Source organism: Juglans regia, chromosome 4, assembly GCF_001411555.2.
Source record: "Juglans regia cultivar Chandler chromosome 4, Walnut 2.0, whole genome shotgun sequence".
Taxonomy (NCBI): domain Eukaryota; kingdom Viridiplantae; phylum Streptophyta; class Magnoliopsida; order Fagales; family Juglandaceae; genus Juglans; species Juglans regia.
This window is the reverse complement of record NC_049904.1, coordinates 32,160,420-32,177,293: the sequence shown is the minus strand read 5'-3', so window position 1 is coordinate 32,177,293 and position 16,874 is coordinate 32,160,420. Positions and strand designations below refer to the sequence as shown.

At 34.4% G+C, this 16,874-nt stretch overlaps 2 protein-coding genes across 4 annotated transcripts; both read right to left on the bottom strand.

The window, feature by feature from the left end:
* Positions 1-706: 706 nt before the first annotated feature.
* On the bottom strand, positions 707-4,889 carry LOC109004592 (transcription factor bHLH130-like). 3 transcript variants are annotated; one of them, XM_035689050.1, is made up of 7 exons: positions 3,746-4,889; positions 2,005-2,130; positions 1,793-1,854; positions 1,538-1,705; positions 1,326-1,391; positions 1,166-1,234; positions 707-1,080 (listed from the first exon to the last, which is right to left on the bottom strand). In XM_035689050.1, the coding sequence occupies exons 1-7, from the start codon at positions 4,245-4,247 to the stop codon at positions 1,009-1,011; spliced, it is 1,065 nt and encodes a 354-aa protein (XP_035544943.1). In that variant the 5' UTR covers positions 4,248-4,889; the 3' UTR covers positions 707-1,008. The 3 variants fall into 3 exon arrangements, with proteins under 3 accessions (XP_035544943.1, XP_035544942.1, XP_035544944.1); XM_035689049.1 differs by having other exon boundaries at positions 1,793-2,130; XM_035689051.1 differs by lacking the exons at positions 707-1,080; positions 1,166-1,234 and having other exon boundaries at positions 1,326-1,428; positions 1,793-2,130.
* Positions 4,890-11,774: 6,885 nt separating this feature from the next.
* LOC109004591 (receptor protein kinase-like protein ZAR1) lies at positions 11,775-15,710 on the bottom strand. The gene is made up of 2 exons (XM_018983189.2): positions 14,157-15,710; positions 11,775-12,685 (listed from the first exon to the last, which is right to left on the bottom strand). The coding sequence occupies exons 1-2, from the start codon at positions 15,487-15,489 to the stop codon at positions 12,045-12,047; spliced, it is 1,974 nt and encodes a 657-aa protein (XP_018838734.2). The 5' UTR covers positions 15,490-15,710; the 3' UTR covers positions 11,775-12,044.
* Between the last annotated feature and the right edge of the window lie 1,164 nt (positions 15,711-16,874).

Below are 16,874 nucleotides of genomic sequence, written 5' to 3'. Positions count from 1 at the left end.
GTCACCGCTCCCGCTGGGCGAGGTAGTAGCACCGTTTAATTTTTTATAAAAAATTTTACTTCTCATGTCTTATACTATGTATGAATACTTGTGTTTAAATAGAAATATAAAAATAATGAATCATATTTCGGTCAGATCCACTTGTGTCGTAGTAGACCGAAGTACAATTTTAGCAACGTACCTTTATGGCTGGGCTCGCGACCTGTCCCCACGCGTCCGTCCTCCCAAGTCCCCAACCTTTGCTAATTTTGGTGACTGAGAGATAATTCCTGTGTCTTAAAAAAGCATTGGAAAAAATCATCACCCATTTTCCCTTTCCTTTACCAAAAAAAGGGCACGAAACGCGTGGGGCCGAATCATTTTCTACCAAAAAAAGGTCAGGAAACGCGTGGGGCCGAAGCATTAAATCTGTTGCCTTAAATCATTTAGTGTCATATTCTGCAAAAATGGATCGAAAGAGACAGATCATAAAGGCCATCCGAGCAGCAGTTCAGGCCATGGATATTTTTCTTCCTAGGAGCAGTTGGCACGGACTCGATAATTGGCTCCTCAATAAATAATGGTTCGATATAGTCGATACCAACATGCATGCATAATTCGTTGACATGAACAGCACAATAAACTAACCTAACCTAAATGAAGAGTTTGTCTTGCTTCAACCAGCAAAGAATTATGTAGCAGAACGAGATATAAGTACCCGTACGTGTTGCTTGCATGCATATTTAGTTAATATGAACTGTATACAATTCCCCTCTATTTCATATGTCGTGTGATCGATTGGAAGTGTTGTTAGCTTTACAGACCTTAACCTGTTATTAATAAAGCAGAAAAAAAAAAAAAAAACACTACCGACTTCCTATGTCACGGCAACTGAAAAGGAAATATCTAAAGCTAGTTAGTTCCAGTACTTTATATTACTGATCAGCAAATATATGAAAAAAGATCTGGTTTCTATAGAATTCTTCTCCATTACTCTCTTATTTTCTGTACAGCAGCATCACGAAGTACTCAAGCAATATGATTTGAAACTGGATTCTGCATGCTTAAACACTTGCAGTTGGCTCGATTCTCACTAAGAGTCTGCGAAGTACATCAATTCGTGAGCAGAAAACGAATACAATATGGCAAGATGTAATGAGTACAAGTTTAAACTTTCCTTTGATACCTTGAACTGGTCCTGGAGGTCTTTAATGTAGTCGACAGCCAAATCCAACATGTCTGCCGTGTTCGTTTGCTGCCAAGAAGTAACATAAATATATTGAATTTTCAAAGACAAAAGAAGACGATAACTACAGGCTAAGTTATATACGGAAAAGTCAATATACCTTCTCCATGTTAGGGACAAGCTCTTGTAGTTTCCTCATTCGTTCACTAATCCGGGTTCTTCTTACCTGAAAGTGTCTTACCCTTATAATATTATCATGCTCACTACAGTAGAAGTATGCATTCCGCCAATTAAAACAGAAATTTATATTGCTTAGAGAGAGCATCAATTAAAAAGAGACTTAATTTATAGGTCAACAGAGATAAATTTTACCCGTTCTGCAATGCTTCGAGGATGGGTGGCACAACCACGCTTGGCTCTAATTTTACAAGGAACGGAATCTTGGAACAGGAACTTTTCCATGGCGACAATCTCTGAAGAAGTCTTTGGTAAATTCAAGTGGTGGGATAATGTTTGAGCCTGAGTTCCGATTCCTCCATTCTAGTTGTTGGAAAAAGAAAATCACATTATATTAAACTAGCAACAAGACATGATGCAGAAAACCAAATCCAAAGGTAAATTTGATACCTGAGTACCAGAAAACAGTTTTCCATCATCATCTTGTTCTCTTTTCATGGCAGTAAACTTCTCTGCAAGATGCGATGGATCATTCCAATAATCATACGGTAACCCAAGGCCATAAAACCGTGAATCATCATTTCCATTTCCGAGCTTTCCATCAAGGAGACTATTTGCCCCAACAGTTTCAGTCCCTATTTCAGAGATCTGTGATAACATACCTAGGGAAGAAGGAAGTCTTGATGGGAAACTGATCTGGCTCTTCAATCTGTTAGCAGATGGACTTACATCTCCACCAGCATCATTTACCCCATCAAAGTTTCCAACACCTTTCCTGGAGGTATAGCCTGCAATTTGCTGATAAATCATTTAATAGCTCGATCTAGTGTGTGATCATGAAAAAATCTAATTTGTCACAGCTCAATTCTTCGAATGGATTCTTCCCCAACATGATGAGTATCTTAGAATAGGACGATGAATTTGTTAGATGGCATGGAATGTACGGAAAATAAATAAGACAATGAATTTTCCATACTATTTTACTCCTTAGATTAATCCCATGGAAATAAAATCTCAACTAGAACTGTGCCAAAACCACCGTTATGCTCAGTAGTCTGATTCACAGCTCGTAGGAAAACTATTTTTATGCTTCCTTGACAACTCAGAGACGTAAAAAAGATAGCTCACTTGGCTTCACCTACTTCATGGGTAATGAAACTTCCGCGGTGACTTTAGTCATCATGATATTTTCCTCGCATCACATTGCAGGTAACTAGCATCTTACCGTCGATAAATCTCTAGTATATTCGCAACCCCAGCTACTAATCATGATAGAAGTATTTCAGAGATGATTTTGTTTTTGTTACCCTAGCGCTAATAGCTTAACGCAATTGCTTGGCTATGGACAAGGGTGTATATCGGTCTGGTTGGTCCAGTGATTTTCGGTCCATCATGCCAAACAGGATCGGACTGAACATCCATAGGGATTGGACCGGTAGCTATCGGTCCATTTGATCCGGCCTAATTATTTTATTAATTTTTTCATTTTTTTTCTAATAAATTAATAAAAAAAATTATTTAAATTATTAATGTAGATTATGCAATTAACTAATTAAAAAAAATTACTATAATTATATTTATGATATTGATAGTTATTACTTACTAACTTAGATTTTACTCTTTAGTATGCATAATTATAAATTGTTGGGATGGAGATTGATTTTAGAGCTAAAAAATCGAAAAACAGTAAATTCGCTCGATTGTTGCTCAATCTAGCGCTCGAGCGAAACTCAACCTGTGAGTTCACTCGAGGTACGCTCGACAGTGGACTCGAGCAAAGCTACCAGTGAGTTCGCTCGAATCTCACGCGACAGTGGACCCGAGCGAGACACAAACCTTAGTGTTCGCTCAAGCCACACTTGACACCCCACTAGAACCAATGTTAATGGATATCAAATAATTTAATTGTACATAAATTATTCAGACTTACTTGCAACTTAGGTATTTAAAAAAAATTACCTAATTATTTTAATTAAGTGTAAATAATTGAGTATGTATGATTCTATGAATGTATGATGTATTAACTATTTACATATAATGACATAAATTATTACGTGATTTATTATTAATTTATAGTATATATTATTTTATATTTTATATAGTCAATGAAAATAAATTTGACAAAAACTACATCATTAAATTATATAATTACTATATAAAAATAATATATTAAATTATTACAAATATTTTAAATATATATTTATATATATATATATATTGAAGTTCGGTCCAGTGACTCCAGTCGTTCAAAATTTGTACACCCAAGACCGGACCAAATTTCATCGGTCCGGACCGAATTCTTTGCGACCCTAGCTATGGTCAATTCTATATACAAAATCCAACACGAATAAAGGGGGAAAATGTTCAAAGCATTCTAATGGTTAATGAGAACAAGAACAATACCATTTGGGATAGATGTCAGGGAGAACAGACCAGCAGGCGAGCTGCTTTGCCGAACAATGTTGGAATTATCTGCTTTCGTTTGCACGTCGCGATCCACTGCTATCGAACCCACCAACCCATATGCGCCATCCATCGCAGAAGAAGTCGTGGCAGTCGTATATCTCGGATAATGGGGCGGGAGACCCCTAGAATAGCTCTGCTGGGAGCTCACACCGTTCGTAGCCGCCTCAGTCGCCCCCATCACTGGTGGCTTATCCTCAAACTCTTGGAAACTCAGCGAAGCTGAATTTCCATTGCCACCGTAGTTCATGAATCCTGAAATTAATCTCTCTGAGTCAGAGCTCTTTGTGAAATCGCCCCTGTTGGCACCGGGTTCAACACAGCCCTCGGTGAAATTGGACAGAAGCGAGCTCGGCGCAGAACGAAACTGCAATAACCCAGACGTGGTATGGTGATTCGGGTGCTGTTGGTGCTGATAATAGAGCTGGAAATTTGATTCCATGGAATACTCCTCTGTTTTCCTCTCTCTCTGTGTTTCAAAGCCCTAGGAGAGTGGACTAAAACTCAAGGTTCATGGCACTGTTTGATGCTGGGGAGCTTTTGCTTTTTATACAAATCATTCACTGCTTTCCCCAGAAAATACTGGGAAATATTTATTTTCTTGGAAAATTCTCAGCTTGATTTATAAGCAGACTCGGATAAGATCTTGAGGAGGAAGCAACCAAGGGGAAAAGCGGAACCAAAGCATAAGCTACTGGGACTGGTAAACCAAAAATAGAAAATAAAAAATTAACCCTAACTCGAAGAAAACGATAACCCGTAATTAAACGGGAACTTTGAGGTCTATGTTGAACGGAGAGAATAGAGATCCAAGTGCAAAGACGAACTGAGAAGGAGAGAAAGGGGGGCATATATAAGAGCAAAGGAAGAGGGGGGAGATGAACTGCAGGCTTTAGGTTTGCTTTTCAAAGCACCGAAAGCAAGGAAGATCTTGAGCTACAGAGAGAGATGTAGAGAGAACGTAGGCGGAGTTGACGGCAGATAGAGAAATAAAAAGAGGCAGTAATTTTATCTTCTTTCTTTCTTCTCCTATGTTCTGGTGTAATTGCAACGACCGAGAGCAGGAAGTACAGAGAGAGGCCAAATAAAGAAGCTAGAAATACCAATATGGTAATCTACAGTTCAAACGCCGAAACTTGTCCCAAAGAAAACGAAAAATAAAATAATAATAATAATTACACATTACAGAGGATTTATATAATCATAATAAGAATTTTTATATAAAATGATGTTATTTTTATTAATTATTTTATAAAAATACTTATTATTTAAAATATAATTATATAAACTAATTATATATCTATCATTTAAAAAAAATAGTTTCATGCTATAAAGTCATAAATGGACTACACCTCCTTTGTAAAATGATATGAGATGAGAAATCTGTAAAATAATAATAAAATAATTTGAATTAATATGTTTTATTATATTTTTAGAGATAGGAGAGAAAAAGTTAAATAAAAGCATTATAGAGTTAAAATATTATTCGAATATGATTTTTGTTTACAAATTTGAGAATGTTGAATTATTTTTTATGTTTTGTTTATAAGTTTGGAAAAGTTGTAATGATTAAATGAAAATATTAAAAATTTGAAACTGAAAAGTATTTGTATTTAAGTGATATTTTAGGATGAAATGAGATAAGATATGTTGAGATAAGTTCCCCAACGAAGCCTAATTTGTTTTAGTAGTACCTAAAATCTCATAACCGGTCGTGGTTCAAACGTATTCAAACTTCAATCACTTAGAGCACTTGTATTGGTTTCTCTATATGCATATTCAAAATCAGTTATTTTGAAAATGAATTTTGCATATCAAAAAAAATTCTCATATTAGATTATGCATCTTTGAATCAAATAATAAAAAAAAAAGTTTTTATTTTTTATTTTTTATTTTTTTCTTAAATTGTTGTTTTTATATATTTTACAATTAGTATCATATGCTCAAAAATATCAATTTCATATATCTAAATATTACCAATTTCATATATTAAAATGATCAATTTTATCAATAAATTAATATGTACTAAAAAACACTTTATATTATCAACTTAATACAAGTTTCATATATCAAAATTATCTTAATACAAATTCCACAAAGTTGATTTTAATAGGTAGGAGAGAGAGAAAACAGTAAAATAATATATAGAGAGTGAATAATATTATTCATAGATATGTAAAATTTTGAAGATACATAATCTAACAGATGCTAATTTAGAGAGATATTATGTAAATATGAAGATGCATAAGCCATTATCAATGCTATAATGATAATAATAAAATATTATTATTTTAGTATTATTTATTTTTTTTATAAAATTATTATTTTTTTCTTTCAAATTTCTTTTTGTTGGTAGAGAGAGAGCAAAGAGAAATGAATGTTTCGAGAGCTAATTTGTTTTTGTTGGTGTCGAGAGATAGGGGGAGGAAAGAGAAAAAAATAGAAAAATAAGTTTGACAGTAGAACAATATATCTTTAAATTTATAAAAATATTATTCATAATTATGCATTAGATATGAATAAGTTAATATAGTCTAATTTAAATTCATATTAGCAGCTATAATGAAAAAAAATGGGCTTAAATAAAAGAAATCCACAAAACTTTATTTTTTCTTCACGGAAATCTAGATATTGTTTTTACAAGAAGACGAGTTAGAGCACTCTCATTGGATTAGTTAAATTAAAGTACATTTTTTATGAATGCAAGATGAATTTAACATTTAGCTATTACATTCACATAAGTTTCTACATTGGAATAGTCATTTTTTCATTATATGACAATAAAATAATATAAGATGAATTTAACTTTGACTATTCACATCAAATCTCCAAATTAGACTATCCATTTATTCATTATATAGTAATGAGTAATTAATAATTTTGAAAATTTTTTAATTTTTTTAATTATGAATTTATTTTATTTTATCATATTTTACTATTCATAATATTATATATATTAATTAGTAATTGTATTCTAATTATATTTTTTCAATTGTCATTTAAAATGGAGAGAAAAATAATTGATATTAAAAGAAGAGAGGAAGAAATAATATAAAAGGGATTTGATGAATGAATAGTGTGTTCCAAATTTAAAAATTAGTTTAGACTTTACTGTAGTTATATTCCAAATATTTAGAATATAGCTAATTCAATGTGAGGGATTTTATGATCTAATAGCTAAATTCTCATTGGATTAGCTTTAGCTAATCCAATGAGAATGCTCTCAGAAGATGGGGATTAGATTCTCGATGCAATAGTAATAAAAATATATAATAATTGTCTTATGAATAAATTTTTTAATATGGATTCAACGTCAAATTAAGTGAACCATGGACCACCAATAGCGATACTGAGCTACAATATTAAATAGTCTTTTTTTATATAAGTCCAAACTCAAAACATAACTCATAATTTTTGTTTTAAATAGTCACAACAATGGTGATTAAATTGATGAGATTTCTATGCGCTCCTTGCTCCATTGGCTGGTTGGGAATATGATGTTTACATGCATTAGAAAATGCAAAGACAGACTACTACCGATCAAAATTCTTGTTATGTGCTAAAAGGCAATATCCAAATTTACTCTAATGAAGACAAATATCATCCATATATGCATATATATATATATATATATAATTTTGCTAATATTTAACTCTGGCTATCACAAAATTATTAACAAATGAATGATTTAAGGAGAAATTTCATTTTACTCCCTCGAATTTTCATGCAATTCTAAATATGCCCCCTAACTAATAACTTCGTCATAGTGGACCGTCTAACTTTTAAAACTTATCAATCTCTTCATTCCGTCTACCATCAGCGTTAAATGGAACAGAAAGTTGAGTCCATGCTGCTCACCTGCAACTTGTTCACCTACAAAGACAAAAGCATCCCTCAAGGGAAAATTTCATTTTGTCCCATTGAACTTTCAAGCGATTCTCAATTTGCCCCCTTAATGAGAATGTCACCATACATATCAAAAGGCTCTACCGGATATAAAAATGTCACCATACAAATATGTTTATACCAAAATGAAAGGCTGGTAGTAAATAAAGGCATCATATGTTGTTCCTTAATAGAATAAGAAGTCTATTACATGCTAAACAACCAAAAGTAGCCTACAACCAAAAGTTTTCTAATACCAGTAAAACCATAAAACCATAACTACACCATTACAACAAGAGTAGTATATTTCTCTTTCTTAATACCTACTAACATTAGTCTATTTCCATTTCTAATAACAACAGTAGCCAATATTGCTAGTTTGATCTCTCACTTTTCCCCTTTGATTTTGGTTCATCCTCTGTGGTGCTTGCCTAATTGTGGGCACCATCACACGTGAAGATGACTATACACCATTCCCTTTATGCATTGATGCATTAGCCTTGGCACAAGGCATTTGGGGGTTGAGTGGCACTTGACCAACTCTGAATTACATCCCTCCCCTTCCCGAATTGTCCTAAGAGCACAGTTTTTCTTGTGCTGGAGTGCTTGTATCGACGTCTAAGTCCACCAACACAGGTGGCCGTGTACTAGTCTGCGAGTAATGGCCCTCAAGTCTTGCAGACTGCCTCCTTCTAGTCCTTGATGCTACACCATGCTGTTGTGGATTCCTCATAGTATGAATGGTGATTTTTTTGGCTCTAGATGTGGTAGTTGACTTGGGTGCTTGTTTGGGGATCAACTTGGGCACACAACCCTTCCCTTGTAGTTGACTAGTGACTGATGAATTTTGTACAACACATAACAATTATCAATTAAAATGACTCCTAAAATATTACTAACATTCCAGGACTACAAAAAAAAGTATATGCAAAGTGAACGAACCACAGTTTGGTTATTCAGCACGTAATAGACTACTTATTCCATTAGGAAACAACATATGCTACCTTTATTTACTACCAACATTTAATCTTGGTATAAACAGATATGTATGGTGACATTCTTATATCCAATGGAGCCTTTTGATATGTATGGTGACATTCCCATTGGGGGGCAAATTGAGAATTGCTTGAAAGTTCGAGGAGATAAAAGTAAAATTTTTCCTTGAAGGATGCTTTTGTCTTTGTAGGTGAAGAAGTTGCAGGTGAGCAGCACGGACTCAACTTTTTGTTCCATTTAACTCTAATGGTAGACTGAATGAAGAGATTGATAAGTTTTGAAAGTTAGACGGTCCACTATGACGAAGTTATTAGTAGGGGGCACATTTAGAATTGCGTGAAAGTTTGAGTGAATAAAATGAAAATTTTCCATGATTTAAAGATACAAAATTGGTTTTCTTTTTTTGTATTGAAATGAAACTAGTTAATTATTTACGTTCGAGGCCACGTGAAATGATCAGTTTAGTGTCATCAGACATAGTCTTGTTTATTTTTGCATATGAGATAAAGTTGAAAATTGAATAAAATATTATTATAATATATTTTTTAATATTATTTTTATTTTAAAATTTGAAAAAGTTAAATTGTATACTTTATTTTGTGTAAAAATTAAAAAAATTTATAATAATAAGATGGAATGACAAATTTTGTAAAAATAAACTAGAGCTAAAAAAAAAAGCCATTCACGTGAATAAAATTAACTTTAGTGTCAAAAAAATAAAAATAAAAAATATATAAAATGATTATATATTCATTGTGTTTATAGCAATTATTACATTCGTTCACTATATTTTGAAATTATAGAAATTACTTTTTCTTGTCAAAATTTCAATAATTTAAATCAAAATTTTATAAGGAAAATACTTTAATCACAAAAAGATTATATAAAAAAAATCTCATAAAGTGACGTAACTTAATATGATTCGTCAAATTATAAAATTATTTTTATTATAAAAAAATATAATAAATCAAATAAAATTATATTAATTTATAAAATTATTTTTATACGATTATTTTGTAGATATAATAATAATCTACTATTTATGTCAACAGTCCCTAGAAAATTGCGGTCAACTCATAGCATAGGAAAAGGAGGCATATATAAATGCCCGGAAATCATAGGGAGTGGGAGGTGATATGCTTTTCGCGTAGCCGAGAGTCGCGTGAGCACCGGATTCACGGCGAATCCGATTCTTCTCGTCGTTATCGGCTTTTCACGAGCGCCGCCTTTTAAAGAGGTGGGAAGTGGGAACTCATCGACGTAGCAAACTATTATACACTACTACATCTTCGATCGATTCAAATGTAAAAGATTCATATTACATCAGCTTAATAGAATATGAGTGTGCTCTGTAAATGTATATAGTATTTGGTCACAATTAAAAATAAAAAATAAAAAAAAAAAACGATAAAGACGAGTGGTAAATCAGTCAATTTTTATAATATAAAGTTGTAAGAATATTATTATTTAAAAAATAAATATAAAATAATAATCAAGACTGCTCACCAGGATCAGGTTCGAATATTGCCGAAAATATATTGCTAAAAAGAGAATATTTTATATCCCTTGGTGAGACGAGATCGACAAAAACACACTGATAATTTGATTATTCTTTGAAAAAGATGGAAGTCAATTATATCCCAAAAAGAGACAAAATGCTGTACAATCTCATCACTGAATTTCCAAATTTTATTTATGTATAAGGGGTAATTTCGAGAAAGATAAGTTATGACACTTCAAAATATCAAATTTGGTTAAGTCATGTCAAATTAAAGGCATTCATGGACTTTGTAAGGTATTGTTGTGGTCCCTTCGTTTCTGCCCGTGATAAGAAAGTAAACCATAAGGATTGACAAATAAAAATGGAGGGTGAAAGATACAAGACGATGCTTGCACATTCAAAGCACTTCATTTATTAAAAAATTATATTTATCATTTTTATATTATACATTATATATAATTTTTTATTCAATATGTGGTATATAAAAGATGAGTAAAAGAAATCAATTAATTTATAAAAAATAAAATAATAATAAATTAAAAATAAATGTGATTTATGAGAATGATGAATAAAGAAATTAAAGAAAAAAAAAGTCGCTGTTTGTTGTTTGGGTGGAAGAGAACATGGCCACGTGAGCTTTCATTTGCTTCCATGAATTTGTCTTGATTCTCTTTCAATCCTTGTGTCAGAGTTTATCTATTTATTAGGACTTGTAATCTGTCTTGTTTCTAATTTTCTATGGTTTATTTACATAAAAGTTAAATTATTTTAATCTAGTCATATCTCATCTAAACTGCATAATCAATAGATTAAAATTAAATAATGACAATAATAATATAAATAACTGGTTTGTGCACGTGTGTTTTGACTTTTATACATGTTATTCATTACTAGGTTGAACTTATTATTTGGATTGAGATCTTTTCAATTATCGTTTTAAACATAGATACTGAAAAAAAAAATAGTAGAAGATGTTGTTCCTCTTTCATGACATCTTTAATTAACAAACTAACAATTAAAATTTATTTTAAACCACGATTAAATAAAAATCTAAATAAATGGAGGATCTAATTAAAAAAAGGGATTCTTTATTGAAGCAATGATGCTAGAAAGATCTCTTCTTTCTTTTTTCTGCATAGAGAATCGGTCGTCTTTGAGCTTTATATCTCAAAAGAACAAAAAAGGGCTTCTTTATTGAGAAGCAATGGTGCCTGAAAAAATGTCTTTTGTGGTTGGTTAGAGAGAGAGTAGGAGGCAGGCATGACTATGAACGTTTAAAAAACATGCCCTAGCTTTTTGAATCCAACGTTCTTCCATTTCCAAGGATCTTTCGTACAAATTCCATATCAATTTGGTGGGTTTTCTGGAGATTAGAGGAAGATGCTATTCTTTTTCCATGTTGCTGAGCGGTTAATTTTGACCTAAATTGGGATTTATTCGCTCTTTTTCTCCGGATCAAAAGCTCATCTGATCTACACCGATCTCGTTTTTGGTATGGGCCTATGGTCGGCCCAAGCATTTTTTTTTTCGAGTCTGATTGAGACTTGAGAACCTCTTTTGTTAGGTTCGAGATGAACACGTTACTTCGACAACTCAGAGATCAAGTGTCACATGTCCTTGAACATCAATTACACCGGTTGGAATGATATCGTTTCATTGCAGGGAATCCACAGGGCTTACAATTCACAGACTTTCACACCCTCCACCAGACAAAATTCAACACAATGTCACGGCTAACAATAACATATCTAAGAAAACATACATACATACATACGGATAGGCAGATAGCCCTCCAACCAAGATTTTTAACCATCCAGCAGCAAGAACCGGAACTCTTTGGGGGTTCTTTAATTGTTTTCATTGCGGTTTGATGCGATCCAGACTCTCTGACACCATTCCCATCCTAGGTCGCACCTCTGGATCGAGTTCAGTGCAGTTGAGTGCAATATGAAATGCAGCAACAACTTGCTTCTTTGCATGAACCTCGGGCAGAAGTGCTGGATCTATAATCTCGGACAGGGGGCGTTCCTCACGAAATGCTTTCCTTACAAAACACTCCAGGGACTTACCATTGTTTTCTGGTCCTGCATCTGGCAGCCGACCAGTCAACATCTCCAAGAGCACAACACCGAACGAGTAAACATCACATTTCTGAGAGAACTTGCTCCCAGAAACTCGAACCTCGGGCGCCACGTATATGTTGGGAGGAGTTGAAATGTTTGAATCTATTGCAGGGGTAAATACGATTTGGTTCCCGTTCTGCTTTTTTGATGCCGAATTGGTAAACTTAGCAGTATTTGAAACAAGGCGAGCGAGCCCAAAACCAGAAATGTAAGGCTGGAGGTCATCATCAAGAAGGATTTTCGTTGATTTTATGTTGCCATGAACATATTTCCTGGGGCTGAACTCGTGTATGTATGTTAAACCCCTGGCCGTTCCTTGAGCAATTTTCAACCTTGCTGTCCACGACAGTGCTGGCAAAGAATTAGATGGACCCCCTGCAAAAATTTAAAACGAGGATACCAACACTGGTTAGACGACAAAGTCAATAAAATGCTTAAAAAAACTGATGGTAACTACTTATAGAACAGCCATCGACCGAGTTTTAATTTTTAAAGGAAAAGTGACAACAATTGTCAAATAAGCACAAGAGGACAAACATTTAAGAAAGACACAAATTGCCTTTCATATGTGCAATGCAAGTTTAAGTTCCTTGCATCATTTGACATCTTAAGACTAAACAGAAGAAGACAACTGTTGCTCGTGGTCCATATTTTTTCTGTACGATTGAAATGAATTTAGGACTTTGTATTTACAAGAGTGAGAAGTGTGGTGGATTGCAAGGACCACGCCACTCAGTACAAGTTGTGAAATAAATTGACATGTGTATTCAGGAGATGTAATGAAGGGCACGAGCACTAAGAACACCCTGAAAGATATGCGTTCATCTGGTGCACGAGCACTAAGAACAAAAAAGACCCAAAACGTGTGCCGCACTAAGTTTTTCATCCCCAGAATAGAAAAGGAGAAAGGAAACTACCAACTAGTAAAGCTAAAAATGAAAGAAGAAGCGAAATTGTCTACTTCAGACACCTCGGTATAGTTATAAAGTTAGAATGTACATTTGTCACGAACGGAACATGCAGTCATATTAAACATGAACAGAGCTCCAGATATGGTGGCAGCAAGTTCAGATTTTTATGGACTGCCTTCTCCATTTCTTTTACCAACTGTAGCCTAAAAGATCACCAAGCAGCTAATCATACCTTATATATATATATATATATATATATATAAGTTATGATATATAAATATATATGTGTGTGGAAAATGCGAGTCCCTTGAATTTACTGTTGATGCGTTTTAATTTTTTTTTTTAATGGTTAAGGAAATGATTATTAGTAAAATTATATATATTTTTTATTTTTTTCTTAATAATTAAGAATATTAAAGAAATACTAAAAAAAGAAAATCAGAAGAAAAATTTTATAACTAACGGTTCGTACAGCGGTAAACGCGGGCTAGCATGATCCATACAGATATATTTTTTTTGATAAATAAAGCATGATCCATACAGATATCTGCATGATCCATACAGATATATAAGGTTCGTACAGCGGTAAACGCGGGCTAGCATGATCCATACAGATATATTTTTTTTGATAAATAAAGCATGATCCATACAGATATCTGCATGATCCATACAGATATATAACTAGCATCGATATCAGAGACATACGGAAGAAAAGTTAGAACTTTGAAACGTTCATGATTAAGAAAGTATGGCCAGCTCGTGAAACGTTGGACAAATATATGAGTAAAGTCACTATCTACTGAGAATGTGAAAGACAGTTTTAAGCTGTTTGGACTAACCAACACGGAGTTCCCATCTTCAAAAACATCCAAAAGAGTGAAAAGCTGTCAAAATCACCATCGTTATCAACAAATGGAGGAGGAGAGATACCATACCATGCAGTGCGGTGTACAAGCTTCCGTTGCGGATGTAATCGGTAACCAGCAGTTTCTCATCGTCTGCATAGTAATAAGCTCTCAACTGCACGATGTTGGGGTGGTGGACCCTCCCGATTGCCCCCACCTCGGATTCAAACTCCTTGAATCGCCACGTGGCATCGCCTTCGCTCAGCCGCCTTACGGCCACAACCGTGGGTGCCGCCGCACCTGGTCCCCCTCTTCCAGCCACCACCTTGTACACTATCCCACTCCTGCTCTTTCCAACCACGTACGCCGATGCCCTCAACAAATCCTCCAATTCCAGGCTAAACCCCTCGTCCCCCTCGTCCACCACCACGTATTTACCCTTTTGCCCTTCTTCCTCCACGGCCTCACCCTCCTCCACTTTCTGTTTCCCCTTTTCGCCCTCGCCAGACCTACCCCACTTCCTCCGAGACAGCCACACCGAGACCGACACTGCCCCCACAACCACTGAAACGCCGGAGATAATCCGTATGGCTGATGAGCCTGCTTTTTGGTTCCCCCCCTCTCCACCGCCATTTGAGAAACTAGGGCTGTGGTTGGTGTTCTCTGGGTTCTGAGGATCCACGGCGCTCCTGAAAACATTTGGGTTTTGAGCTTCGGGGCATGGAGTCTGCAACGGAAACCCACATAAGCTAGGATTCCCAGCGAAAGCCGTGGGCCCCTGGTTCAACAGCGATCCCACCTGAGGAATCTTCCCGGTGAGATTGTTGTGTTGGAGATCCAAGCTCACTATCACCGGGAACTGTCCGTAAGACTCGGGGACTCCGCTCGAAAATCTATTATAGGACAAGTTTAGGGTTCCGGAGAGATTCTCGAGCTCGCTGAGACTTTCAGGGAGAGACCCATTGAGTAAATTCGATGACAAATCCAAGTGACGCAGAGTTTTAAGGGCACGAATTTGGGCCGGTATAGGGCCCGAGAGAGAGTTGTGAGAGAGGTCGAGAAAGAGAAGTCCGGTGGCATTGAAGAGATGGGAAGGAATGGGCATGGAGAAGTTGTTGTGGGCGAGACAGAGTCGCTTGAGCGAGTCGAGTAAACCGAGCTCTGAGGGGATGTAGCCGGAGAATCCCTTGTTGGGGAGGGAGAGCCCCGTGACGCGGTTACGGGTGCAGACAATGCCGTGCCAATGGCAGGGAGTTGGGTCGAATTCGGACCAGGAGTCGAGGGCACGCTTCGGATCGGAGTCGATGGCGGCTTTGAGAGCGAGGAGGGAAAGGCCATCGGGAGTGAGAGAAGAAGATAGTGGAGAACCGGAAAGAAAAAGGAAGGTGAGAAATGAGGCTATTTGAAGGGGAAGAAGAGACATTTTATTTCATAAAATGGCACTCTCTAATCATTCATTTCATCAAGTTGTGTCATGTGTGTGTTTAGCAACGAGGAGTTGCAGAGAGCGAGCGAGTTTGTCTGATGAGGAAAAGGAAGAAGAAGAAGAGAAGAAGAGAGAGTTTCTTTTCAAAGTTTGAACTTTATTGTAGGGGTGTTCTCGAGGTAGTTAGCAACGTGGCTATATGATTTGAATTTTTACGACCATCTATCTGTTTATTTGAACCCAGCCAACCGAGATATAAATAAAATACTCCTTAAAAAATGTTTATAGTTTAAGAATTGAACAAATGGGTAATTTGTAGTTGGATTGGACGGTGAAATTTTGTTGTTTTATTTTATTATTATTATTTTTTAAATAATAATAATATTAAAAAATAATATTTTATTTAATTGATTTAAAATTATTTCATTTTATCTTATCTCTTTTTATTATTTGTTAAATCAGTATAAAAATTAGAAATTGATCGTCAGCTTTTAGTTCCATGTTCCATTGGCCATCCAATTAGTTTGACAAGTGAGTTGAAATATAAAATTTTATCTCATTTTTTTATTATTATAATTTTTTAAATTTTTATATAAAATATAATAAATAATTTAATTTTTTAAAATTTCTATTCAATTTTTTTAAATCTTAAAATAATAATATTTAAAACTTTTATTTAAAATTAAAAATTCTCATCTTACTGTACAAACCTATCTAGAAAATCAGCAAAATCCAATCCTTCGTCTAAATTAAAGGAAAACCATACTTTTATTTGTAAGGATAATATTTTTTCAATTAAAAGTATAAATATACATCTGTTGTAATTTTCCAACAAAAAAAATAATAATTATGTTTTATTATTTTTGTGGTCGGAACTCGGAATGGAGGAGAAACATAAAAAGTTGTCCGCAAAGTGCTACGATTGATCAGTTGTTTGCATATATCTTTTGTCAGAAAATCAGTGAACAAGGACAGTCACGTTGGGAGTGACTTTTCAGTTTCCACTAACGAGGCTAGTTTAGTAAATCTGAAGTAACTGAGATTAAAGATTCAAAATCGAACGAGAAAAAGACAGCTAAGAAAAAGCGCATTTTTGTAGAATCCAAGCTACTCTATGTTAACACAGGAATTCGGTTGGCTTCCATGTATTGAAGCCTAATAAAAGAAAAAGTCTACATAATTTTTATATATCACACTTTTTTTATTAAATATTTAATATATAAATAATGAATAAAAAAATTAAATTAGTTTTAAAATAAACATAAAAAAAATAAAAATAAAAATTTTAAAAAATATAATATACGAAAATTTGAGAAGTTGTGTATCATTTCTTGTCTAATAAAACAGCATAGAGCAAACAACGGAGATGCACTCGCTCCGGA